Below are 25,707 nucleotides of genomic sequence, written 5' to 3'. Positions count from 1 at the left end.
GTGCTCAGGGATCACAGCTTAAAAGAAAATACCACAGAATGAAAATGCACTGTATCATATCATGTCCCATGCATAGCCTCAGGCCATACCAGCCAGCTGATGTCCTCAAGGTCCTTAGGAGGAGTCTCTACCTGCTTCACTCCTCAAAACAGGGGAAGCACCAGGAACTTGCAAGCGCTTCCCAATCAGCGGGACAACCAGCCTAGCTCCAAGCTCAGTAAACACAGAATTCTCCCACCCCTCAGTGAACATCTCACTTCTGTGAGCACTCCTGTTGCCAACAGGCTCCACGGGATGGGAGGAGAGTAGAAACACTGCCCAGTCCTAGTGGTACGTTACATCTAGAACAATGCAACAACACTGACTTACTGCGAGACAGGAGGTCAGCCCCAAATGATATAGTGGGGAAGGCAAGGAACTGCCTTTGTCTGGCTGACTGCCAAACGTCCAATAAAGGACTAGAGCTATGGATCAGCATTAGGAAAGACAGAAAAATGTATCTATCTACTGACATGTGGCATAGTGACAGGCATTTCTGAGGAAAAGGGGCACAGACAACCTGGACATGAACTTACACATGACAGCCTTGCAAGACCATAGTCTGCCTCTACTCTCCAAAGGAATGCCCACCACTTTGCCCTCAGGCAAGCTGAGAAACAGCAAAGTCAGCGAATACTAAAGCACTTTATACAAATACTTCAGGTTGCTAAACACATGCTCTTAGATGCTACACAAGATAGCCTGCTTAGTATCAGTTGTATCAGTTTTTACAGACCATTCACTGTGGCCCAACCAGCAAGACATGCTACATTAATTACACTCTGTAGCACAAGATGAACTGAGTCCAAGTCCCATTTTACTTGGCTGCACGGTTTACAAAGAAATAAACAAAAAATCCACAATTCACAAATGCCTAAAACATAGATGAAGCAGCCACTGACTTTGCTTAAATGGAACCTGAAGGGATTCACAGACTGATTAAAAGGCCTTGAATGCACAGACCCATTAAAAAAAACTTAGGCAGAAACACTTTTACATCTTCACCCTATATTTAAGATATATAATGCATCATCTTCTATTCCATCAACACCCAAAGGCAGTCACAACAGACTTACCCAGAGTAGCTGCAAACTGTAGATTAGCTTTGACAGTACCTACTGAAACCCACAGTTTCAAACATTCTGAAATGAAAGAAGCTGTCAAGTCAGTATCTGTTGAAACCTACTACAGGATAGCCAAGATTTTTTTTGGTACACATATCCTAACATGCAGAAGAAAAGAGGTAGGTACAAGAGACATCCCTGCAGCAGAGTGCTACTCTCTGTCACTAAGCAATTATAGAGCCCTTTTGTTGCATTACTGAGTCAGCAGGAGCTCTCTTTCCTTGGGGAGGCCTCAAAGGCACAAAAGAGAAAGAACCAGACTAGTCAGTCCAAGGTAATGGGCTTTAAGGTGGCAACCATCTACTTACATTAAGGCATGCTGACTGCTCTCCTCCAGGACTGCCTTTCTGTACCTCTCCGTGGCAGCGAGCCCACTCTCCCCTTCCAAAGGGTGGCAAAGGCCCTGATTCACCTGTCAGGGCAGAGAAATCCACTTGAAATCAGGGAGGAGCACTTCATCGCAAGAGCCACCATCTCCACAGCAGACATGCAGACGGCTCCTTTACCACAGGAGCATCCAGTCTGGGGAGAGGCCGGTTAACAGGAGACACACCACCCTGCTACCCCTGCCACTCAGTAATGCTCAAAGACAAACCCTCCTCTCCCTCCCATTTACACCCCACACTTCCTCCCAGCAGAGCAACATTGAGGGGAGCATCACCTGATACTCAGGGAACAAGCTGCTGGCTGGCCATAACCAGGAGGAGTTTGTTTTGACTTAAATATAAAATCCTGCCTTATTGTGAAAGATCCACCTAGTACATTTAGAATTACAAATGCATATGGCCAGCTATACCTTAGAGATTCTAAAGGTACACATGCCCTTTTTCTTCATTCCTTGTTCTTATATTATGGCAAAGATGACACACAGTATCCTTGGAATACAGCCAGCTTTTGGGCAAATGAAGGAGACAGACACTTTTCAGCTTACTAAGTAATATGAAAGAGTATTTTAGCCAAAAGCACTAGGGCAGATTTCCTACAAAAACAACACAGCATCCTCAAACGCTTGTGTGAGGTACAGGAGAGACTGGTTTAAAGGCTGTTATGCAAAAACTCTCCCCTCTCCCTTCCCCAAGGTTAGTTTCACTGCACTTCACTTACAGCACCCATGCCAAAGCTGACTCGGCCAGAGGAGAGCTGCTGCCCCCAGAAGGGTGCCCCATCCCAGTGACAGCCTTAGCCCAACGCCGGGATACGTCCCGTGAGGCGCGCGATGCTCATCCCGTTTCCAGCACTGCCTCTATGGATAGGTGTAACTGACCGAGTGCCACCGCTCAGCCCCTGTGCGCCCGATGCACCGACGCAAGCGTGACCCTGCAGAAGCAGCAGAGCCCCGATCTCCACGAGGGGACAGACCTGCCGCCCCCCAGCCACACCCCTCTGCGGCGAGACCCGCGCACTGCCATGGCACTGCCACTGCCACTGCCACCGCCACCGCTGCCACCACCCTGCTCCGTGACACCGCGCTACCCACCAGGAACAGGACCGGGACCGACAGCTGCCACCACTCCGGACAGTGCAGCAGAGCAGAGCACTCACGCCACTCGCCCCGCGCCGGCCGCTCTGTTCGAAAGGGCCAATCAGCGCCCGCGGGGCGGAGCCAGGCCGTGCCTGCCGCACCTGGCCCTGAGCCGAGGTCCCGCACGCACGCTGCGCCCAAGGCGAGATCTTGGCTTTCACCGCGCTTCCGCTCGCGGTATCCGATTTATGCGGGGTAGTTCGAGGGTCTCCACCGCAACCCGCGCCGGCTCGGTTGAAGGCATTGGGTAGCGGGGCCGCTCCTCCGGCCTCCCGAGAGGCGGTGCAGGGCGCAGGGTCACGGCTCCGCTGGCAGCCGGGGCGCCTCGTCAAACCTTCCCCCTCTCCTGCCGCCGGAGGCCAGGTCGGGCGTCGGTGCCCCGCCCGCTGCGGCGGCGCGGCCTGAGGGCTGGTGGCTCGGTCGCCGCGGCAGATGGTCCTCCCGCCCACCGGCCGGTCCAGCTGGGGTGAAATCACTTGCCTCGGCATGCCCTCTTTGTGTCACCAACCGCCTCTGAAAGCAGCTCTGCTCCTCCGGGTGCGCGGAGGCAGGCTTGGTCACGGCTGGCGGGAGCAGGGTGCTGGCTGCGCGGCAGTCAGGGGAAGCGCCGGCCTGCGGAGGGTCTTGCCCTTTCGGCAGCAGGGCGGAGAGCTGTTCTGCGCCCAACGCCTTACCGTGCGGCTCGCACTGCCGGCAGCGCAGGGACAGCGTTTAGAGGAGAACACGGTCGTATCAGTACCCCGGCATTCTGGGTTTCTGGGAGCTGACCCGGGCACTCGGGGGGCACTCACTCTGACTGCAGCCCCACAGAGCACTCGGACCGCTTACCTGTTTCGGGGATGTTGGTGATGGTATCGTTCAGAGCTGCTGAACACCAACAATCAAAGTCTTAAAGCAAAATAACCCGTGATGCATTTTAACAAAGTTTAGATACTGTATAATTTTTACTTAGAAATAATAATTCAAAAGAAGTTACACGTTTATATCATGAAAAGGTTGTTTGGGGTTTCTTTGTGTGTGTATGAGGCTTTTCTCCATTACATCATTTTTCATCTTACGAAGAAATAACATCTTGCACATCTTACATGAACACAGTTTCACAGTTGAACAGCAAATGACTGGCATTAACCATTTCAGCTGGTTTATTAGGTATGTATCTGGAATATAATGGAGACCAAGCACAAAAACACTGCAATGAAAACATATGAATGGAAACCTGCTATCCCCATTCATCAAAAGGAACTATAACTGCAATCAGCTTAATTGCAGCAGAATTACCAGGGTTCCTCTGAAGAGCTGGTGGACTGTTTCTGATCAGCGAATATAAATACAGAGAAAGTTGTACTTACATGTGAAGATCTGAAAGCTATGCAATATTCTGTGTACAGTGAACAAAATTACTTTCATGAATCCATGGCATGTTTCTGTAAAAATGCAGTAAAGAAAATTTAATGTACTGTGGGATATCGTCCTATGAAAATAAATGCTATGTGGTCCTTTAAAAAGATACTTCTAAAATAAAAGTATGCGTCACTGCACATCCCAGATCTCACAGAGCAGAGGTGTGAATTTGTGATCATTCACTCTCCACGACATCAGCATCTCTGCGTGATGATGGTTAAATGTCCGTAATTCCGTCAGACGGCCCAGGAGGCATGCGAAGTGTTGAGGGTTATCTGGGTGGTGAAGTTTGCAGAATTTCTGTAGTATATCCAGCAATGGTTCTTGAAGCCTTTCCACGGACTCCCTGTCCCTTATGTATTGTCGATCTGGTTATGGTTTTAAAAAGAAGTAATTAGCAAATATCGGCTCTGATACAATGTAAATATTTTCACTGGTAATGAATATAAAAATATCCTAGTATTTACACTGGGTACTGGTGTTCACACAGAATATTTGCATTCATATTAAGGGGGGATAAAAATAGTTAAGATCTTTGTTTGTTTGTTTGTTTTTGTTTGGGGTTTTCATGTAAGCTTCTTACTTCTATCTAGGGAACACTTTTGACTTTGTTGAAAACTGAACAGCTTTTTAACTCGGAAATATTTCTTTGGGATTGAATTGTCATTTCTCAGTGCAGTTCTGCACCTGCGTACAGCCTGTGTTGCACTGCAGCAGCTGAACAGCACAGCATAAGTTCTTGGAGGTGTACAGCTGGGGAATTTGCCAGTAGAGAAGAGTGTCCATACTGGTCATCAGGGAGAATCAAACATCTTCATCCTCTAGTGAATTTTTTTTAGAAATTGTTCTTTTAATTTGCTGATTTGTGTGTGTTCGGGTATTTGGAAAGGGAGGAAAAGAGAATTTTTTTTTTTTTTGCCACTGAAATTTTTGATGAAAAGAAATTTCTTGAGCCACACTGACTGAAAGAGCAATGCAATTGCTTCACCTTCCTGTCTTCCATGAAACCTCAGTGTCTGTCTTTTGTCCTGAAGCATCAGCTTCTCCCATTTCTATGACAGTCAATTTGAGTCATTATACAATTACTCCATGTTTCATAGGCAGAGCTAGTTTTGTGTTGTCAAAGAATTAGTTCTTACAGCAAAGCCTCTAATCAGGGCTGAGACACAATTGTGCTGATGCTTCTGAAAGGGCAGGTTCCATCACTTTATAGCCGAGAGGCCAACTTGCTACTCTTCTGCTCTTGACACTCCACTGTTTGTTCGATAAAGGCTGAAGATCTTTACTGCTATTCTCTATCTAAGTTACAGAGTTTCCCGATTTCCCTCTAAAAATGGTAACATTCCACGGTGGTCTGTAGTGTTGTGTGTGTAATCAACTGGGATTTTCTGAAGTAAAAAGCCTGTCATGTTAAGCAGTGAAGACATACCAGTACTTTTTTTAAGCACAGCATTTAGGCACCTTTTTCCCTTCTATGCAAAACCAGATGGTGTAGGAGGACATCTGGAGCCTGGATTTGTATGTTTGTTTTCTGGTTTAACAACTGAATATACTGAATAAGCATGTATGGTCACTTACTCTATGTAGAATGTAAGTTTTTACAAGTCCCAGGTCATACTCCTCATGCTTTCTTTCCCAAACCACTAATATTTAATTCTGGATGAGAAGTTACCTGGAGACAGGATAACTATGGCTGTAAGCAGTGCATATTCTTCCTGTGTCATCTTCAGCTCTCCAATGCTTTTATAAAAGTTAAACATGGGAGTTATGAATTCAGCTGAGATACCTGTGAGAGGGAAAAAAAAAGTTATACAATTTTGAAATTACTCAAATAATCTGGTTTATTGCCACAGAGTAATTATTTAATCATAGAATCATAGAATCATAGAATAGTTAGGGTTGGAAAGGACCTTAAGATCATCAAGTTCCAACCCCCCTAACATGGGCAGGGACACCTCGCTCTAAACCATATTACCCAAGGCCTCGTCCAGCCTGGCCTTGAACACTGCAAGGGATGGAGCATTCACAACCTCCTTGGGCAACCTATTCCAGTGCCTCACCACCCTAACAGGAAAGAATTTCCTCCTTATATCCAATCTAAACTTCCCCAGTTTAAGTTTTAACCCGTTGCCCCTTGTCCTACCACTACAGTCCCTAATGAAGAGTCCCTCCCCAGCATCCCCATATGCCCCCTTCAGATACTCGAAGGCTGCTATGAGGTCTCCACGCAGCCTTCTCCAGGCTGAACAGTCCAAACTTTCTCAGCCAATCTTCGTATGGGAGGTGCTCCAGTCTCCTGATCATTCTAGTGGCCCTCCTCTGGACTTGTTCCAACAGATCCATGTCCTTTTTATGTTGAGGACACCGGAACTGCGCACAATACTCCAAGTGAGGTCTCACAAGAGCAGAATAAAGGGGCAGGATCACCTCCTTCGACCTGATGGTCACACTCCTTGTGATGCAGCCCAGGATACGGTTGGCTTTCTGGGCTGCAAGTGCACGCTGAAGCCGGCTCATGTTCATTTTCTCATCGACCAACACCCCCAAGTCCTTCTCCGCAGGGCTGCTCTGAATCTCTTCTCTGCCTAGCCTGTAGCTGTGTCTGGGATTGCCCCAACCCAGGTGTAGGACCTTGCACTTGGCATGGTTAATGTTTGAAGCCTTGGCTGTCTTGTGGGAGAAAATTACTGCACAAATGGGCCTGATGTAAGACACTTCGTTACAAAATTGCAAGCACATCCTTGTTTTCCAGTTCAGAGTAGAAACCAGCAAGCACTGGAAATTTCACAGGATTTCAAAGCCTGTCTTTCAAGCAATTCCTTTTCCTCTACAGATTTGTCCATCTAGCTCTTCAGGACAAGCCTCATAGGTGGCTTTCTTGCTGTCTGCTGATATTCTAGCTGTCTTCTGTTTCCAAGATGTAATTTGTGAAACAATCCCCATGCTCTCTATCTGTACATTAGTTGTATGGAAACCTCTCAGGGTGTATGGTTTAATTCTAGCTCAACTCTACTAACTACTGCTACTTTCTTGGGCAGTTGCTTCAGTTGTTTCCATAAAAAGACTTAATTGCATCTTTTATGTAGCCTGAAAATTTACCTAAGTCTAGGATTACTTGTAGTCCAAGATCAACTTGCTTGCAACTGCTACTACTTTAAAGCATAAACTAGTGTGTTATAAAGTACAGAGCCATAAATAAAACCCAGCCCAATTCAAGGATGGGATCATGTGATTCTCTTGCCATCAGTGAAACCCTCTGGGGTTACTGAACTGGGGCATGCCAGTGGGGCTTCCGCTTACTGACTTTGTGATCTAGTCACAATGTTCTTACTTAGGCTTAAATTACAGATGTGCATCATTCTGCTTTTTGGTGTAAAAGAGAAGTAGATCCTGTGACATCAATTACTATTTTTTTTAAATGCTGTGTGAGTCACTTGGAGCAGCCACTAGACCGTTGGTGATGAGTGCTTGCAACTCAGAAGCAGTGGCACCGATGGGGTGTACACATTCAAATCAGTGGTTCTGCAGCAAGAGCCTTTTGGCCTTCCTTGGCTGAAAGGGTCGAAACCTCCTCTGTCCACACAGATGAGGGCCATAGGATTTCTTGTAATTTTACTCTTAATTTTAAGCTGTCCTAGGAGAAGCCGTGATATCTTGGTGTAGAAACCACATGAAATAATGTGGTTTTGAGTGTTGTATAGAACACGAAGCTGAAGTCCCGGATTGGTGAGGTTTGGACTGCCTCCAGTAGGGGAAATTCAAATGAAACTCAACAGGTGGAACTCAAAGTAAGGAAACATAAAGTCACTTGACTTAACTAAGAAACAGTCACATTTTGCTGTGACAGTGAGAACTTACTTCACTCAGTGGAATAGTTATGTGTCCCAACAGTGAAAGTATGGTATTGCGGGGTGTGGTTTATTTTGTGGCTCAGTGATATATTTAACATGTGACATAAGCAACCTGTGTTCACTTCAGATTACAAGCCACAGATCTGGGGTTTATAACAAGTTCAATACTGTTGAGAAACGTCTAAGTCAATTAAGCAGACATAGGTAATGCAGGTCAGCTCATTGTGTGGAAGTTAGTAACACAGCTGGAGCTTTATACAGAGCAAACAATAGCATAGTCATCTAATGTTCTGTGAGGTTTATGTTGTTAGTCATCTGCATGGAGTATTTAAAATGTTAAACACTTGTTATTGCTAACTTTAGGGGAACCGCCTGTCTCTCTCAGGCAGACATAAATGCCCAAGTTCCTTACAATATGACGTACATAAGGAACACATACATGTGATGCACCAAACTCTTAAAGTTCACATGAATCTAGAAACAGGGAAAAAAACAACCATATAGCTGAGCCCTAAAGCAGAGAAAATGATTTTATTTTATTTTTTTTCAGGGAAGTGAATAGCTCAGGAATGACACAAGAAAAGCCCAAGACAAAGTGGATATTTTTAGATGCCTGTGCAAGGTATCATGACACTGGGCATGATCATCTTGGCAGCAGAAAGGAAATGGAAGGAAGTGGTTTGTGACTAAGACTCCCATCATTTGTTTCTCATATTCATAGTTTGATTTTTTTCTCCTTTTTTCTTTTTTTTTGGGGGGGGGGAGTGGGGGTGAGTGTGTGGGAGGCAGATTAGTTTTTAGCTGGATGAATTTATTGTTTTGCTGACTACAAAGCTCTTCAAGTCCTGCTGTCAATATAGCAGATGTGAGATGAAAATAATGGTGGTGAACATGGCATAGAATGACTAATTCAGGTCCTCATTGGTCTGGGCATTGTAGAAGCATGCAGTAAAACAATCCTTCCCCCAGAAAGCTTATAATCAAACATTAAGAAAACAAAGCATGGACGGCTGAAGCAAAAAAAATGAGTACAGATGTGGAAGCAAATTAAATTACAGCAGAGGTGAAAGTAAGTGAAAAAGGATGTTTCAACGATGCAATTGATTTACTGCTCTTACTAAAGAGAATAGAACTTTGAAATCTTTAAACAGAAATATGTCACAGGACAATTATGAATAAAACCATGCAAAATTAGCAAATTTGAGACTAGGATAATGGATTTTTTAAAATTTTATTTTATTTTTACGTGGTTACTGGTTTTGCTCTCATCCCATCTGTGGTGGATTTTCTCTGTTACTTCGTAACCTCGTATGCACGTTACACAAACCACTGTTCCATCACAAGAGGGGGCTGTTTTCTAACGCGATTGAAAACGCTTCAGTTTGGATTTAATGAGCGACACCCAAAAGGAAAAAAGCAGGAAACAGGTGTTTATAGTTCTTGCCTTTTTTTTTTTCCCTCTTATCTACTATACAAAATGTTGTTACTTCAGTTCAGCTTATCAGAAAAAGAATTAAAGGTGATTTGGTGCTTATAAGTGGAAAGGCTAGAGGAGAAATGAGCTCTATGAATTTTCAAACATCATTGTTAAAAATCATACTCCAAAAGTGAAAAGAAAAAATAAAATAGATAAAGTTATATTTCTGGCCTCACTGTGAACAGGAAAGTTAACCTCGTCTAACCCTCTTTATTTAGATCAGACAAGAGCCCTGCAGAGTACTGTGTCAGCTAGGCAGAGGTTCCTGGTCAGTGTTAACTTCCTTCTTCTTTTCAAAAAGGTTTCAAAACTTTCTTTCATGCAGCATTAGAGCAATAAGAACATGCTTTCCCTTCATATTGCAGTGTGCATCATTCTGAATTACACAGATTTCTACCTAACCACCAGCCTAACTCTAACATCTGCAGAAGATAAAGCAATTAATTTGATTTATTTCACTATGTTAATGCATGACTGCCTGTAAACTCCAGCATAGTCAATGGGAAATACTAGCTTTACTGAGTACTTGCAGCATTAGACTGGAGCAGATTTAAACCCATGAGCATTATTCATTCAGCATCACTTCTTGCACAATTTCATTCCTGACCGTAGCTTAAGAGACCTTGCCTTTTTTAGGGTTTTATTCCTGGCATTTCTCACTGAAGGTGACTGTTTCTTTCATAAAGTTTGGAGTTGCAGGCTGTAAATGATTATCTGGTTAATGCAGTCCTGAAATAAATGTTTTTACTGTGATGTTGAGTCAGCATTGCCAGCTTTTGGAGACACCATTTTCTCTTCTATTTTAGCTGTTCAGTAAAACTGAATAGATTAATCTATTGCAAGAAGAATGCTTGATAGTAATTACTAATTAACAGTAACTAGCACTGTGTGATTAATATGAATATAGAGATTTTTTTTCTTGATAAACATGGAGGTGCCAGTGGATATGAAGCCAAGGGTTGTTTTATGAAAATAAAATATATTCATTACTTGCAAAATTACATCTTATCTTTCACAGTGTTTCATCTAACAGAAATGTCTTCTCACCAGCTTATGAGGTCTCCCTGCTAAGCTGTTCAAATGCATCAGTGGCCCTTTGAACACTGACCAAATTCACCCTATTGATGCCGAGAGCCAAAAAGGGGAAAGTTGAGCCAGTAGAAAAGATACACCAGAGCATTTACACTTGACCTCTCCCCTCTGTCATCATCTCGTAGACATTAAATGTCCAACTTAAAGGAGAGGTTAGCATGTGCCGAGAAGAACTCACAATCAGGATAGCAAAACCCCACCTTCTCAAAAGCAATCAGTAGGACCACTGTGAAGCCATCATTGAAAGCAAAGAATCCTCAGTTGAAAAAAGAACAAACAACAAATAAACCAGACCTGCAAGGAGGATGCAAATGGCATTGCCACACACCACTCTTTGGCAGTGGCCTGAGTGGCTACAGTCAGGAGTGAAGTATGGTCTAGCACACAGCAGCAGCACCTGCACTGCCTGGAGCTAGACTTTATAGGTCCGGTCTAACTAAGTTTCTGTCCTGTAGCAGTACACTTACATGGAACAGATTGGATACCCTGACATCTGTTCTTTTTTTCATGGGTATAAATTAACTCTGTAGATATGATTTAAACACTTCTAGTAACTTCATTAGTAATTCAGGAACATGGGACTGGCTAACTCAGTGCAGTAGATTGTACAAGACTGTATGCAAACAGAAAAGCTCCTGTACTCTGCAATTTAAAATGTTCCTAATTTCTAAATGCCTGGGGCAGTGCGCTAATTTTGGGTCAGGTCATAGGATGATGTCTCCTTCCTTGTGGATGCACATGACCATTTGGTGTGCTGGACACTTTGCACTTGGCAGTGAAGATAATTTCATTTTGTTTCTTTGCACACACTTCAGCAAAAGGGTTTTGGAGCACTACTGTTACTCAATACTAATAATCAAATAATAAAAGCCAAAGGCAACAGAAATAATTAGGTATCCACTGTTCTAGTTCCAAAATCTGGTTTTTGTTTGCAGGAGCCTCTTATCCAAATCAGTGTGAACTTTGTATCCCACATTCAAGGGCAGAAGGGGGCCTCTTGCCAGTGCTTTGAAATAGCGGCTATTACTTGTATTCCTTGGATCTCACTGTTCTTCAGCACCTGTAACCCATCCAGGCAGACAAAAGTATGTTTTACAATGGCAGGTGTCCTGCTGCTAACTGAAAATGTGGATACAGATTCTTCTGTTTCTGTTCATATCAGATAGTATCTTATTCCCCAGTACTGAAATTAGTAGAGCTGCTGTATAGAATAAAATGACAAAATAGACATCTGCGTCTCTTCATGACTACTGAAAGCTATATTGTAGGAATACAAGCTATAAATGCTCACTGAGAAAACATCAAAGTGTCTCAGTACTGCTTTTACAAATATTGTACTGCTTGATAATGGGGATAATTTGTTTCCAAAATAACACAAAGAAACTAAGTATTAAATTACTAAGATGTCAGCCTTTCACGGAATGAGTCAGTCACAACATGGTATATGCATAGTGAAGTATCAAGCAAGATGAGTAAGTAGCATAAGCTGTCATTAACATTATATGACATGTATGTATTTCTCATGAAGTCTCAATATTAGGGTGAGTAGAAGAGGAACTCAGTCTCAGGAGCTAATGAAAGCTAATGAAAGAATTGCCATAGCATTTTAAGAAGGAAGACCACCAGAGCACAGAAAAAGGCAGTCCCTGAGATGCACCTGGAGTTGAGCAGTATGCGCAAGCTAAGAAATAAAAATACACCTCATCAGCATGAGAATTAAAATGAATTTTGCTAATGCTCAAAGGTCATCATGACCAGATCTCTGACTTCTTTATCAGAGAAGAAAAGAAAAAAGAAAATCCATTCCAGTCAGACTGGAGAAGGCATAAATATTAATAGGTAAGAGCCGCTTCAAAGTGACATGGTGGCAGGTGACAGAAGGCTGGACAGCTTGTGACTTTTAGGCAGGATGTCATCTCCACTGCCCTCTCTGATCTTATGGATACAGACGTCAAGGCTTGACAATAGGTTTTATGTGACATTCAGAAATATGTCTGCACCTAAAATTATGTGGACAGAAGATCTGACTAATAGCAATAATATATGTCTGATGGCCCAACAGTGTTTAGGACCTCACTAAGAGCTATACATTACTTATAAATATATTTTCTAAACTCTCACTCAACTGTCTGCATTTCCTCTGCTTCTCTCTTTTGTCTTTTCAGGGTGTCTCAGTTTGCTGCATTTAGCCTTTTTTTTTTTTAGTAAAGTGTATTAAAAAAAAAAGTACGTATCCAGATTTATGTGTAATTCTTTTGAGTTTTCTTCTTTGACTTGGGATTAATCTCTTTTGGCCAGTCTTAGCTCTTGGACCAATCTATAACATGGTAATGACCAGCTGCAGCTTTTGGTAGCATTTATCCTTACTGGTTAAGGCTGCAAGAGGCTGCTGAAGTTTCTAACCTAATATCACAATTGGTACAGGTGATTATTCAACTCAGAGCCCTATGACATGCAGAGGTGTGAAGTGTGTATTCAGTATTTTTGAAAGCTGTATGTGTAAGAGAGGATAACAGAATAATTTGGATGCCTTTCTCACATTTTGTTTAAACTCGGGACACCTGAAAATGACCAGGACTTAAACCACAAAAATAATCTGGTTTGGTATTTGTATTTTTTAAACAATTTGAAATTATTTGATTTGCCCTAATGTGTAATTCTGGAATTTACCCTGAACTAAGACAAAATGCACAGAAAAATTGCACCAATGAGGGCTCTTAAAACAAAAAACTCTGGTAGCTTGTGCAATGTTGAACAGGATTCCTATGAAAATTCACTGAGAAATACACTGGGGAATCATGAGAGAGTCAAACCTAGTAAAAGTCCTTCCTTTTATAAAATAATCTGCTTGCATTTTTGGTGCAAAAGAAGTCATACCAGTAACAGGCAGTTACCAGTACTGAAAACACAGGCAGAGGGGTGTTTAAAAAGCACATTTTAGCCCTTTCATGCAAGGGATATTGCCAGGTTGACTGAAACACTCTAGCAGGCAGCAATGTCAGTCCAAAATGAGAGACTGAACATGTTGAGTGGCTTCTGGGTCTGTGCAGTAGCACTAACAGCTAAATAGCATCATCAGCAGCAATTAAATTAACACTGTCACAGAGATTTACAAACTGCGTTTGTTGTTTACTGTCACAGCCCTATGAAGTAAAGCCAAGGAAAGGGTGTTTTAAGTAGGCTTGAATTTGCACAGAGTGGAAAAAATGAAATACATGGGAAAGGATATTTTGTCCTCTCTTCTGGATATTAATGAAAAGAAAGAATGCAGCCAGAAGCAAAGAAGCTGGATAATACATTATCCTCCTGTAATACAGGGTGGGAGAAATTATAGCAACAGTATTTCTTTTTATGTTTCTAACTTGACCCTGTCTTGAGGGAAGATGTTTTAAAGAGCCTTTTCCAACAGCAATAAGACATATATTTGTATACATGCACACTTAAAAAAGTGACTGTGTTTCATTTCTTGGGCAATATTCAACCCAGGTTTTCTTCTGATCTCGAACTCATGTTTAATTTACCTTGGAGAGTTTTTTTCCCCACAGGAAAAAAAAAAAGAAAAGAAAAAGGAACTGCAGGAAATCTTCCTTTGGAATAAATGGTACCATATTTAAAATTGTTTCTTGTCTTAAAATTTCTATACAAAATCTGTTGCATGACAGGTAAATAATATTACTGTATGATACAGTGTCATATTCCAGATAGTCATGTTATTATATGAAATGCTATATTTAAGTCTAGTAAAAACTTGCAAAAAATAATAATATGTCTCATCTGGACTCAACAGTTACAGAGAATTAACAGGCTATTTTAAAATTCTGACTAAGAAGAAAATTATTGGTATGACATAGTGGATTTTGTAATGTTCTGGATCAAAGTAGTTCCTGCTTCTATTTTTTATGAACAGTTGAAACCTTGAACAAGAAGAGTGATACTCACTCTATAGATTAGAGAAGCTTTCAGTAATTATGTATTCATATGGATTAATTTCTCTAAGACCTATTTTTATCAAAAATTTAGCTTATAATCCAAAAGAAAATCTCTTAATGAAGACATTTGGATCCATGCCAACCCATTACAGTTTTCAGGAAATACTTATGGCCTTCCTAGCATTCTTCTCTGCCTGCAAAATCTGGACCAGAAGCCGTTCATATCACTCTGGAAGTCACCATTTCCAATACATCAAGCAATAGCCTCTTATAATAAATAAAAATGAAATAAATATTAAAAGAAAAAGATAAACTTAGAAATTAGTGTGTTAAGCCAAACCAAATGCATACCTTCAGGAAGAGCATTATTTTCAAGATTTCTTTTCAGGTTTCAAATATAAAAGTATTGGCCTAATTTTGCATATATCAATAATATCTTCATATTACTGATTTTAAGAGTTTCAGAAATGAGTTTAAGCCCATTTCTATGACTAGTATTGAGGTTTAATGTTCTTGTGTCTCTTCTCCTTCTGACCATTAAAGAAGGAAGGCCATAATCTATAGACAGACTCTGATTCAGAATTGTTGCTACACCTGAAGTTTGAATGATAGATGGCTGTGGGTTGGATAAAGTTTTCAGGTCAATACATAAAGAAGGAAAAACATTCAGTATTGCATCAGTGGAGGACAAAGAGTACGTAACAATGCAAAACACCACTTAGCTTGCTTTAAGGAGCAAACCATATCCAGCCCTGTTTGGCTTTTCTTAGTTGTAAAGATTTATGTCCAGAACCAGAATTTATCATAGCTACTGAGCCTTTGATGCACCTTAAGATGTAGAAAACATACTGAGAACATGTCACATTAATAATCCTTCAATGCACTTCGTGCTGTGATTCAGTTCTACCAAAATGACCCTAATAATAGGTGGCTCTCTTCAATCATCTTCAGCAACACCCTAAAATCTTTTTTTTCTTTCCTTCTTATAACGATTACCTTTGAAAGCATAAATACTGATATTTTATGTGGCTAATTTAAAATTATGGTATTTCTTCTTCATTGTTCTTCCATGCTTATCATTGGAGAGTTTCAACAGGTTTGATACAGTGTTATTTGTAATACTTGTATTTATAAATAAACCTTTATGACCTTTAGCCTCAAGGCTGAGTTAGATTTGTTCTAGTTAATATAAAGAACACCATTCAGATAAACCTGTTTCAGTGCTAATAAACAATTTTACTAGCTTTCTAAGGGCAAAATACTGACTCAGAAGTGCAATGGTGTGGCTTGTTTTTCCCTTGTTAAACAAGATACTTACCACTGTTGCGAATTCTTTCTTCTAAAAGGACAGTATGTCCTGTAGGAAGTTTCCTGCTGAAGATCTCAGCTGAACGGAGGAACATAGCTTCTACTGCTGAGCCCTTCAGCAAAGCAATCTGATCTTCATGATCAAGGGTTTGGAAGCCTGGGGAGATGTTGCAAATAAGAAAGGCAGCAACAGAAAAGTCCCTCTTCTTTCCTATCCTGAAGTTCTTGCACATGAGGTGCTACACATCTGTACAACCTCAGTGTTGATATCAGTGGGATTGCCAAATAGTTGGGAAATTGACACCCAGATTACAGAAAATGACACGGATTTGGATGTCAACAAAGTTTATGAGAATTAGAGTTGTGTTTCAGTGTCCATAGTACTTTGAGTGGAACCTGACAAGTGAAATCTAGTGATGCAGCATAACCAATATGGGAATTTTGTCTAGCCTGATGCTGCTCCCTAATATCTGCCATCTTTCCACCAGAGCTTTCTATATGACTTCACACTGCTGTGCTGCTTCAGTTCTTTCCATGCCCTAATGGCAAAAGCATTTGAAGCATCTAATTTTAAATATTTCACCTTGCCTTTGGACTAATATACTGTGTTACATAGAGGCTTCCTGCTGTGTTTTCAATATGTATTTCCTTTTTTTGGAGGGAAGAGACTCTAAAACCCACTGAAGAAATCAGAACAAATTTGGCGACTTGTGTGAATACACAGCTGCTCCTCAGAAGAATGGCAAACTAAAAATCATCAGAAACTTTCTTCATACTTGCCAGTGCAGGTGCCCACTTTTATACCCACCCCTTGATTCTATGAGGAAGCACAGAAGATAATGTTGATAATGAAACAAATAAAGTGATAAATCTTGCAAGATATATCCTAAGTCAACACTGAAAATAATAGATTATTAAATTACAAAGCTCCTCCTTTCTTCATTTCCCGCAAGTGAGTATCCCAGTTAGTATAAAAAATATAGTTACAACTTCAGTGCTAGGCTTTGAAGCAAGTCTGTAACACACAGAGGAATGGTCCATATTATGGGAGTGCAAGGAAAATAATGTTTTCACACAGCCAAGCATTGCAATGCACCTTCCTTAATAAAAAGAAACCTGTACCATGCCCAGCATTACTTCTTGGGGTAACATGAACTTGGGAGTTAAAAAAAATACTAATGATAAACTCAGGTGTTCCTGAGTGCTTGTCCATAACATACCAGGCAAGGACCATAAACACTGGTGCCACCAACCAGGGAAAGGTCTTGTCTAGGCCTCACAATTCAGTGGATATCATGACCTAGAGACTTTGCTAGAAAGGCAGCAAAGGGAGTGAAGCAGTCTGGCAAGCGTTAGTGGCAATTTAGAGGCAGAACATTCGGCATTGCAGTGATATATAAAAATAAAGTCTCTCTAGAGACACAACCTTTTCTCTAAGAATTTTGTTTGTCAATAGGTAAAGAGTGCTACATCTCAGGGTGGCAGAGTCTTATTCAACATATCATTCCTCTGATCACAAGGTTCTTTTTCTTTAGACAATGTCTGAAGAATTCATATGTTAGAGGAGGAGGAATTTTTATATAGTCTTCAAAATATACACAACAAGCACCAAATGGCACCAATGTCAACTTTGCAACAACAAAATTTGCCCCAACACACTGGATATACCTGGTAGTTTTTTAGTGAATTCCACAAGAACCTGCACATGACTGGTAGCCATTTCTGTTAAAATCAGAAAATTCCCTTCAGCACTGAATTCCTCCTGTAACTGATCAAACCAAACAAAATCTGTTAATATTCATTGTCACTTCACATTGAAGAGTATAAAATACAAGAATTATAGACTGGATAAGGAAAGAGGTCCACCTAACAATGTAATTTGCCTCCAGTACTTTTCAAAACCATGTATTTTTTAGAAGGCAACATAAGAAGTAAAAGAAGAAGACAGCATCCTTTCCTCTGGAATGTCTTGTCTCACTTTCAGTGTTATGTCTAACAGTCAATGATTTAGGCACATCCTGAGCTAGAAGTTCTGTGGGTGCCATAATATATATATTTTTAGTATATTTTTTGTTTTGACCTCCTTCACCTCTCATGGAAATAAGTTTTTGATAAGTTTCTTAGTTATGGGTAATTCAACCCTCCCCCTGTAAGTGTCTTCCTTTTAGTTTTCAAAGCAAATGACTGAGCAAATAGTTTTTTTACGGTTGTTTGGGGTTTGTTGTGGATTTGCTTGTTGTTTTTTAAGTTTAAACATGACAGTTATGTAAAAAACTCCACCTCTTTTAAGCCCTATTTTTCCTTTCCTCCCTGCTTCCCAACCTTTTTTCCATTCTACCATGAAAACTGGGAGATTTTAAAAGGAAAATGAAATTTCTAAAAGGTAGAGAGGAAAATGAAAGAAGAAGGGATGAAACAAAAGTGTTGCAAATTTGGGTTAAAAAAATAATTTAAAAAAATGTATATTTTCAATCTTCCAGGCTAGTGTCCTTATGGAAAGGAAGTTTGGCTGCAAGTCAAACTCAAACCGCTGCCTATACTAACAATGTAAAAATTGAAACTCCAATCAGCAAAAGTTAGATTTGAGGATGAAAATGTATTTCCAGAGTTGAAAGCTTTTTCTTCGCATTTAAGTTTGATAAACAAACATGTGGTCTGTTGATGGAATGAGAGAGATTCTGTCCCACTTGCAGCATGTCTTAAGAGTAAGCTTTTACCAATAATTTGCTCTACTACTTAATACAACTATTTATGCTAGGTACACATATTTGCTGCTGTGTAATCCTCAGCTTCATTATCCACATCTCAAAAATCAATTAACCAACATACTTACTAGTTTTTTTGACACCTCCTGTGGTATTTGTTGCTTACTGTATGAATCCATGATGTAATCAAGAAGGTTCTGCTGTTCTGGGGTAAATTCTACTTTCTCCTACACTGGCAAAAAAAAAAAAAAAATCCCATCATGAAATGCAGTCATAGAAATGATCTGGCATCTCCTGCTTTAGGGAAAAGCTATACATCTATTTCTCACACTTGGAGACCAAGCAGACAAGAGGTTTGCTTTTCGCTGAGATTTCTATAGAAGTATGCAGAAGAGAGGTGTATAATGCTTCTAAACTGAATGAGTTTATATTGCTTATTACTAGAAATAAGGAAACAAATAGCAAATAACTAGGTATGCTCAAACTTCACACCTCACCATATGTGATATATACTTGACAAAAAGTACTTCATGGATTTTATTAGTGTTTTACTGTGTTTTGACTAAAAATATCAAAACTACTTCCGTACTCGAGGTATTGCCTTGATTTGTCAGGAGACGGAGTTTTAATTAATACAGACAGCTCCAGAGAGTTTGCAAGTATTCTATATTCACTGCACTAGCCACATTTAGCTCAAACATCACCACTAATGTACAAACTATTACAAGAATTTTCTTACCCTATACATTTTAGTTGTAGATGTCACTTGTTTCATGTCAGGGCCTTCATTATCTTCATTAACTGTCTGACCTGGAGGCTGTTTCACATTTTTCCGTAGTCTTTTCGACTTGCATTGTATTTCTGTTAGTAGACCTATAACACATAACACAGCAGATAGCAGTTTGATCTGTATATGCCCCAGGCACTGAATAGGTACATAAACATGCCTATGGATGCCCTTTACATTAAGAAAGCCATTTGCCTGTGCAGATAATCTCCTGAACCTGTCATTATCTTTTGGTGTGAGTCCAATGAGATACTAAATACACACTAATGAGCAGTCTAGTTAAGCAGGAGACCATTTTCAGAGCAAATTGGTTGGTCCTGGTTACCAAGCATCCACACAGTGTGTATGTCAGGGGTCCTGTTTTGGACCAGCTCTAATCTGATTTTACAGGTAGAAAACCCATTAGCCATGGGAGTACACTGGAGCGTGTCTTTGGTTTAGTTTCATTCAAAAGAAAAGCCCTTCATGTGCTCCAAGACTTGAACCAAAGAGCAATAAATGGGAACATCTGGAAGAGTGTCGTCAGAAGTATGCTCCTCATCTGATTCAAAACAGTAATCAAGGTGTAGCTGTTCTTACAGAAAGGACACTGGATGGTTTTAGTAATCATTAAGCAGTATTATGGCTGTGGAACAGAAGCTTTGCACAGAAAGCCCACTCAGAAGAGAGGACGCGAGGGCTTTAGCCATTACAGTGTCACTATACAGATAAACCAACAGCTTAAAATGTAGGCTCATAAGTAATGCAGGCTGGAAAAGGTACCTTTAAAATGTATTTACTTAAAATTTTACCCATTTGCTCTAGCTATTTTGCATTTCATTGTATCAGAAGACTGAATAAAGCCCTGGTTTTACTATAGATTTTCACTTGCCCCAAGGAAGGTTTTGCATTTGTGTTTGGCAGGGGTTTTGTTTGGTTTTGTTTTGCTTTTTGCTCTAGACTACATTTCAGTACCTTGAAACAGGGAGCATCCTTGTGTGGATATCATAAAACCTAGTAATTTGCCTGTGCTAACAAAAGATAGGGACAATAGGTACCCTGCACAACCTGTGGAAGACAGCCAGAAAGAACAAATGAAAAAGTAAACAGCTAAGTATTCATCTAAAAATAAACCTATCAGCACAGGTCTTTTTTTCTTTCTTTTGAGCTTCTTTCAAGTATCCTTCCCATTCTTCACCTTTGAAAATGCAGAGTAGGAATAGAGGCTCATTCAGTGAGTATGTGATGGTGGAGGAAGATACCATGAAACAGTGATTTTTTTTTGTGTGAATGTTTTTAATTTCCTGTTCAAGCACTATATAAAATAACCTACCTGAACCACTGAGAGAAGAGGAAATTTACATGATTAAAATAAGACCTGCAAATAATACCTTGAAAGGGGGAATAGGAATGATGGAGATAATAACTGGTACCGAGCCATGTAATTTGTGCTGCCGCACAGCATCATAGATTTCTTTTTCTAAATTATTCAGTGCATCTTTTGGCAGTGTTAATGGCCTTGTACTGTTTCTCACCAGCTTATGATCGGGTCTATTACCTTTCTAGGGAAAATCTGGTTCACATTTGCCTTAAGCTGTAAGTCAGATTTTCCTCATGTTTTCTGTTACTGAGTATTACCTTGGCATCTTTTTCTGGCTCCATTTAAATTAGCTGGAATACTTGTGTGAAAGACAGGACTTTAGTTTTTACCTCAGAGATAGCTAGGTTTCAATGGGTATTAAATGGGTATTACCTTCCAGGAAGAGTGGCAGAACCTAGGTAGACATTTCACCCAAGAAACTTGCAGTTTATACCAAAATGACAGGAAATGGCTGAAATTGATGGTTAACAATTCTGATCTGTCTGTAGTCTGTGTAAAAGGTGAGAGTAGGATTGCTGAGTAGCCATGCCATAAATATTTATAAGACTTTACCTCCTTGGTCAGAGGGAAAAAAGAATCCACAGAGCTTGCAATTACAATCCTACAAAATGAGTAAGTGAAACAAAGTTCAAGGTAACCTTTTATTTCCTACTCTTCTCCAAATAAATGCTCCATACTACAAGAAGCTTCGTGTTTTACTGTCATGGATTGCCTTGAACTAAAAGCGACTTTACAGCACACTCCTCCTTCAAAGCCATTAAATAGTACTTTGCTAAACATCCTCATTGCCGTGCGTTAGAGCACTTATGGTTAAGTCATGAGCGACACAGGATACCCAGTGTTTCCATTGCAGAAGGAGAGTCAGATGGCAGTGCCACTCACTGGCTTTTATTTCACATATGCCAGTTTGTGAAAGTGATAGGCCAGTTTAAAAGTTTCATGTGTGCCCAGTCAGTATTGTTTACTCTGACCTATATTTTTCAGTGGTGGGTTGGTTTCTTTGTCTGGTGAGTCACTCAGACTATTTTGAATGCTCCAAATTTTGGAACAATGGATCTGGGATCAGCACCACAGGGGAGTTATTTTCCTCTGATACTTAGGGACATATTGAGTGCTGTCACCACAGTGGTGGTGTCTGCTCATATATTTACATATTGTACGAGAATATATCATGTCTCAGGATCTTTGTAGCCTGTTCAATTTGCAGAATGAAAGATTAATTACATTATGCTGCCAATGCATTCCAAATATTGATGGAGCTTATTGTTTCTCACAAAACCAACAGTTAATATAGCATCTTCTGATCAGAATGAGGGATAGAAGTATATTAAAAATTCCAAGTAGATTAATTTCCTGCGTGAACCTAAATTGGTTTCACACATATGTGTGTGCTAAAATGATTTGACCCATCAAGAAAAATAAGTTGTATCCCTGTTCATGGAAGGCAGAAGAGCAGATGTTTACAGACTGTTTTCAGGAACAAGCTTGCAAAAAATAATGGATTGGCCAACATTCTACTCAAAAATTAGTTTTAAATGTGTTTAAAATTGCACTCCAATGTTTGTGATGTTCTAAGTGTGAAGCTCAATGAAGTTTATAAGCTGTTAGTCTCAATACAATAGTCACTAATATGAAACATTATTTAAGTCCCTCAGCTTCATTTCTGGAGACAGTTTTACCTATGCATCTATATGCAATCCAGGAAAATCTGTAGTGCCACGAGCAGAGCTAATGAGACTATAAAAGAGGGCTAGCCCTTAGCAGGCTTTGCCTGATTGCTGGGTGAGGTCTGGGAACATACACTTACCCAGACCAGAGAAACTTCCTGCTAGCAGCACTCCTCCTCTTTTCTTGAATATGACATTGTTTGAATGCCAAAATTTGGACTTGGCTAGAAAGAACTTTACAGGGAAAGCACCAAAAAGAGTAGCACAGGGAAGCACCAGGATTTTCGTTCTCTGGCTTCTACAGCACTGTAAACTTCAAGCTCCTGGGGAGTCTCCCATAGACTCACTTCTCCTGCCTGCTTTTTGTTCTTACTCAAGCAGACTAATGGCTGTTATCTAGTGCAGGATAGCCCTTCCTTCAATATTTTCTCAGCTCTTACACCCTTGTGTCCCTGTCCATCAACTAAATCCCATTGCTTATAAATGCATATGACTTTTTCAAGAGGTTTTGATGCACATGGCATCATCTTTAATGTGCCTTGCACCTGCCAGATGACATATTGTATAGCTTTGTTATTAAAACCAGCTTAATTAAACAAATAGGCACAGTCTGGCTATGTGATGCAAATACCTGTATACATACATTCAGCCAACATGCCCATTTGCTTGCATTTCCTTAGACGGCACTCCTGGCATTTTCTCCTCATGTACATGTCCATCTCGCAGTTGCCTCCATTTTTACACTTGTATACCGCATTTTTTGTGATGCTTCTTCTGAAGAACCCTGTATAAGACAGCAGCAACAAAGATAAAACACTGAAAGAAGCAAAAGTAATCAAATTGAAAATCACCTCCATTTCCACTGAGTTTTCTGAATGGCACACATTGTGCTGTACCATGAGTTTTTTTCAGTGCCTGAATGACTATATTTGTATTTACATCATCATCAAAGTAATATGATTTAATAAATCAACATCATACACCACAGGCCCAAACATTAGCCATTAGCCCAAAGTAAGGTTCTGGAACCATGAATGTTGGAAAAATTCCAACCCAAATCTGAAACCTGCCAGGAGCAGGGTGAGCACCAGCACTAGAGCTGTAGGGTGATGCCACACAAACAGCAAGTAAAAAATTCCAAGTCTCTTGAGGTACAGGATGCACAGAGTTGAGTAACTCTTCACTATTCATTCCCTCAGCTCCTGGGAGCTGCAGAATGGGAGCTGCAGAAGCTCCACATACTATACTGGTCTGCTTACCCACCCCCAGGTTTAATAAGGAAGCTGCGTCATATCTGCCTGTTGTACATATGGCCTCCTCCCCGGTTTACAAGATACTACAGCCTCATTGACTAAATACTGTCCACTTGATGAGTTAAACAGTCACCTAATTTCACCTGCACAGGCAGCTCTACTGGCATTGTCACTAGATTCACTCCAAACTTGCACAGAGGTAACTGCAAACAGCAACCAATACTAGAAATTCAGAGGACCTTTCCTCAGCCTGTCCAAATTGCATATTTGCTATTGCTGAGCACACCTCTGATAGTGGCACTGTGGGCAAAATGTGGAGTGCTAAAGGTATTAAATGCAATTGAACAAAAGAGTCAACACAAACAGAGTCTTTGCTGACAGCGATGACTTGAATTTTTAGTATGAATCACTGTGCCTTTTTACATTGTCTTTCATATGGCAGAGACAATTTAGCATCACATACAGAGAGAATCAGTTCTCCTCCCTATCTGAGGGCAGGTTTCTGAAATAGACTGTTGAGAGCTTCAGCTGGCACATCACAAGCTTTTGCTTTCTTATAGCCACTGGCTGTTACAATGCCACCATCATTTTCCAGCCTGGCACTTTGAAGCAATAAGAGAGGCACCAGACAAGATCCAGTCCCTCATACTGAAATCACAGAGCAAATTCAGATTTGAATCTGAATTTTTGTTCACTGCAGGATTTGTCTGTTTTCAGAATGTGTTCAGCTAAAATACTATCCTGCTGAATCTACCAAGATAAGAGATGACATTATGATTTTGCCATTGTCAGGTGAAACTTTCCCGACTTTGTCTTATGATTTTATAGTTGTATAATCCCGTCCAAGCACCAATGTGTAGCTACCAGTAAAACCATGCAACTATCTAGTCACAAAAAAATCTGTCATTTCTCTAACTCTAATTCCTGCTTGAAATCTTTTCGATGCTCTCAGTTTTATTGGCTGCTTTTCAGATAAATACAGTTGACTGGCATCGGTCTCTTTTGAAATGCAGATTGCTTAGAACCTCCAGCAGCCCCAGGCATTATTTTTATTCATCATTCATGTGTTGTTTAATACATTTACTGGTCAGGGAAGATAGACAAAGGCCTGGATTTAAGCTGTAGGCTTTCAGTGTCAGTTAAAGGTAAATGCATCAACTTCACATCATTTATGAATTTTATTTGTTAAATTTAAATCCTGTAATTTAATGCTCATTAATTAATAGTAAATGTTGAAATGCTCTGTACAAATATTTATATCTTCTAAGTCTGATTGGTGACTTTATCAGTCACCCTCCCCAGAAGGTGTGCATTTGCTTTTACATGGAGGAGCAAAGAAAAAAGCTTTAGTAAATGAATTTTTTAAAGTATGTAACAAGGTGAAAGAAGTATGCAAAAATATGGGTGCAAAAGCTAGGAATCAACAGATTTAAGCAGGCAAATATTTTCTCTTGAAAACAAATTTTCTGAAAAAGTGAAATAAGTGAAATGAAAACTGAAATAGTTTTTTTTTTGGCAAAAAGTGGTTTTAACCCTACTCTTGCTTCGATTTTATCATAAAATGACTCTTGAAGCATTGTGTTCCTGAACAGAGTTCTTCATAATTAATTTTGAAATTAGCTTTTTGTTATGAATGGAATTTCTATATGTATTATTCCTTAATAATTCAAAATGAACTTAAACTGCCTAAAAATATTGTATGTGTAACCTTTTATACCAGGAGGAGTTTTACAGAAATTCAGAGGTAAATTATATATGGCATCTGTTAGAGTAATGAAGGGGTAACCCCCAAACCTAAAAGTTTTTCTGACACAGTCTTTTATATGACCTTGCCAGATTACAGAAAGCTCATGTTGGCTGGAAATGTTGAATTTGCTTTGTTCTCTTGGCTACTCTTGAGTATGATTAATTATGGCTACAGCTGCTCTGATGTTACTGATTATTACTGTTAATCAAGGCAGCATTTTCTAAAGTGATATATTAGAGGTGAGAGAAGTCTCAAGGAAGCATTTTCTTTTTCTATATAGTACCATGGGCAAATGCTGTTTGAGAGAAAATGTTCTGTTTAATCTGCCTTTGCATAATATATAAAATACTAATGAAATAGTTCATACTTACTTTTTGATGGATGGTAATGTATTAAAAGAATAAGTGTATACTCCTGCCCATATCTTTACATTAATATTCTCACG

At 40.1% G+C, this 25,707-nt stretch overlaps 1 protein-coding gene across 5 annotated transcripts in view; it reads right to left on the bottom strand.

The window, feature by feature from the left end:
- Nucleotides 1–3,610: 3,610 nt before the first annotated feature.
- Nucleotides 3,611–25,707, bottom strand: part of NR1H4 (nuclear receptor subfamily 1 group H member 4) — a 40,309-nt gene continuing 18,212 nt past the window's right edge. For 4 of the 5 annotated variants that reach the window (XM_061357334.1, XM_061357307.1, XM_061357300.1 and 1 more), the window contains 7 exons: nucleotides 22,894–23,046; nucleotides 19,188–19,321; nucleotides 18,577–18,675; nucleotides 17,412–17,511; nucleotides 15,754–15,900; nucleotides 5,759–5,872; nucleotides 3,611–4,454 (listed from right to left, as the gene is read on the bottom strand). In XM_061357334.1, coding sequence (XP_061213318.1) covers nucleotides 4,216–4,454; nucleotides 5,759–5,872; nucleotides 15,754–15,900; nucleotides 17,412–17,511; nucleotides 18,577–18,675; nucleotides 19,188–19,321; nucleotides 22,894–23,046 — 986 coding nt within the window. In that variant the 3' untranslated portion in view covers nucleotides 3,611–4,215. The remainder of the gene's footprint in view (nucleotides 4,455–5,758; nucleotides 5,873–15,753; nucleotides 15,901–17,411; nucleotides 17,512–18,576; nucleotides 18,676–19,187; nucleotides 19,322–22,893; nucleotides 23,047–25,707) is intronic. The other variant, XM_061357316.1, reaches the window with a different exon arrangement.

This window comes from Neopsephotus bourkii, unplaced genomic scaffold (assembly GCF_033783945.1).
Source record: "Neopsephotus bourkii isolate Nb327-2 ecotype Australia unplaced genomic scaffold, CSIRO-AGI_Nbou_v1 NB_107, whole genome shotgun sequence".
In the NCBI taxonomy this organism is placed as follows: domain Eukaryota; kingdom Metazoa; phylum Chordata; class Aves; order Psittaciformes; family Psittacidae; genus Neopsephotus; species Neopsephotus bourkii.
This window is presented reverse-complemented; position numbering and strand designations above follow the sequence as displayed.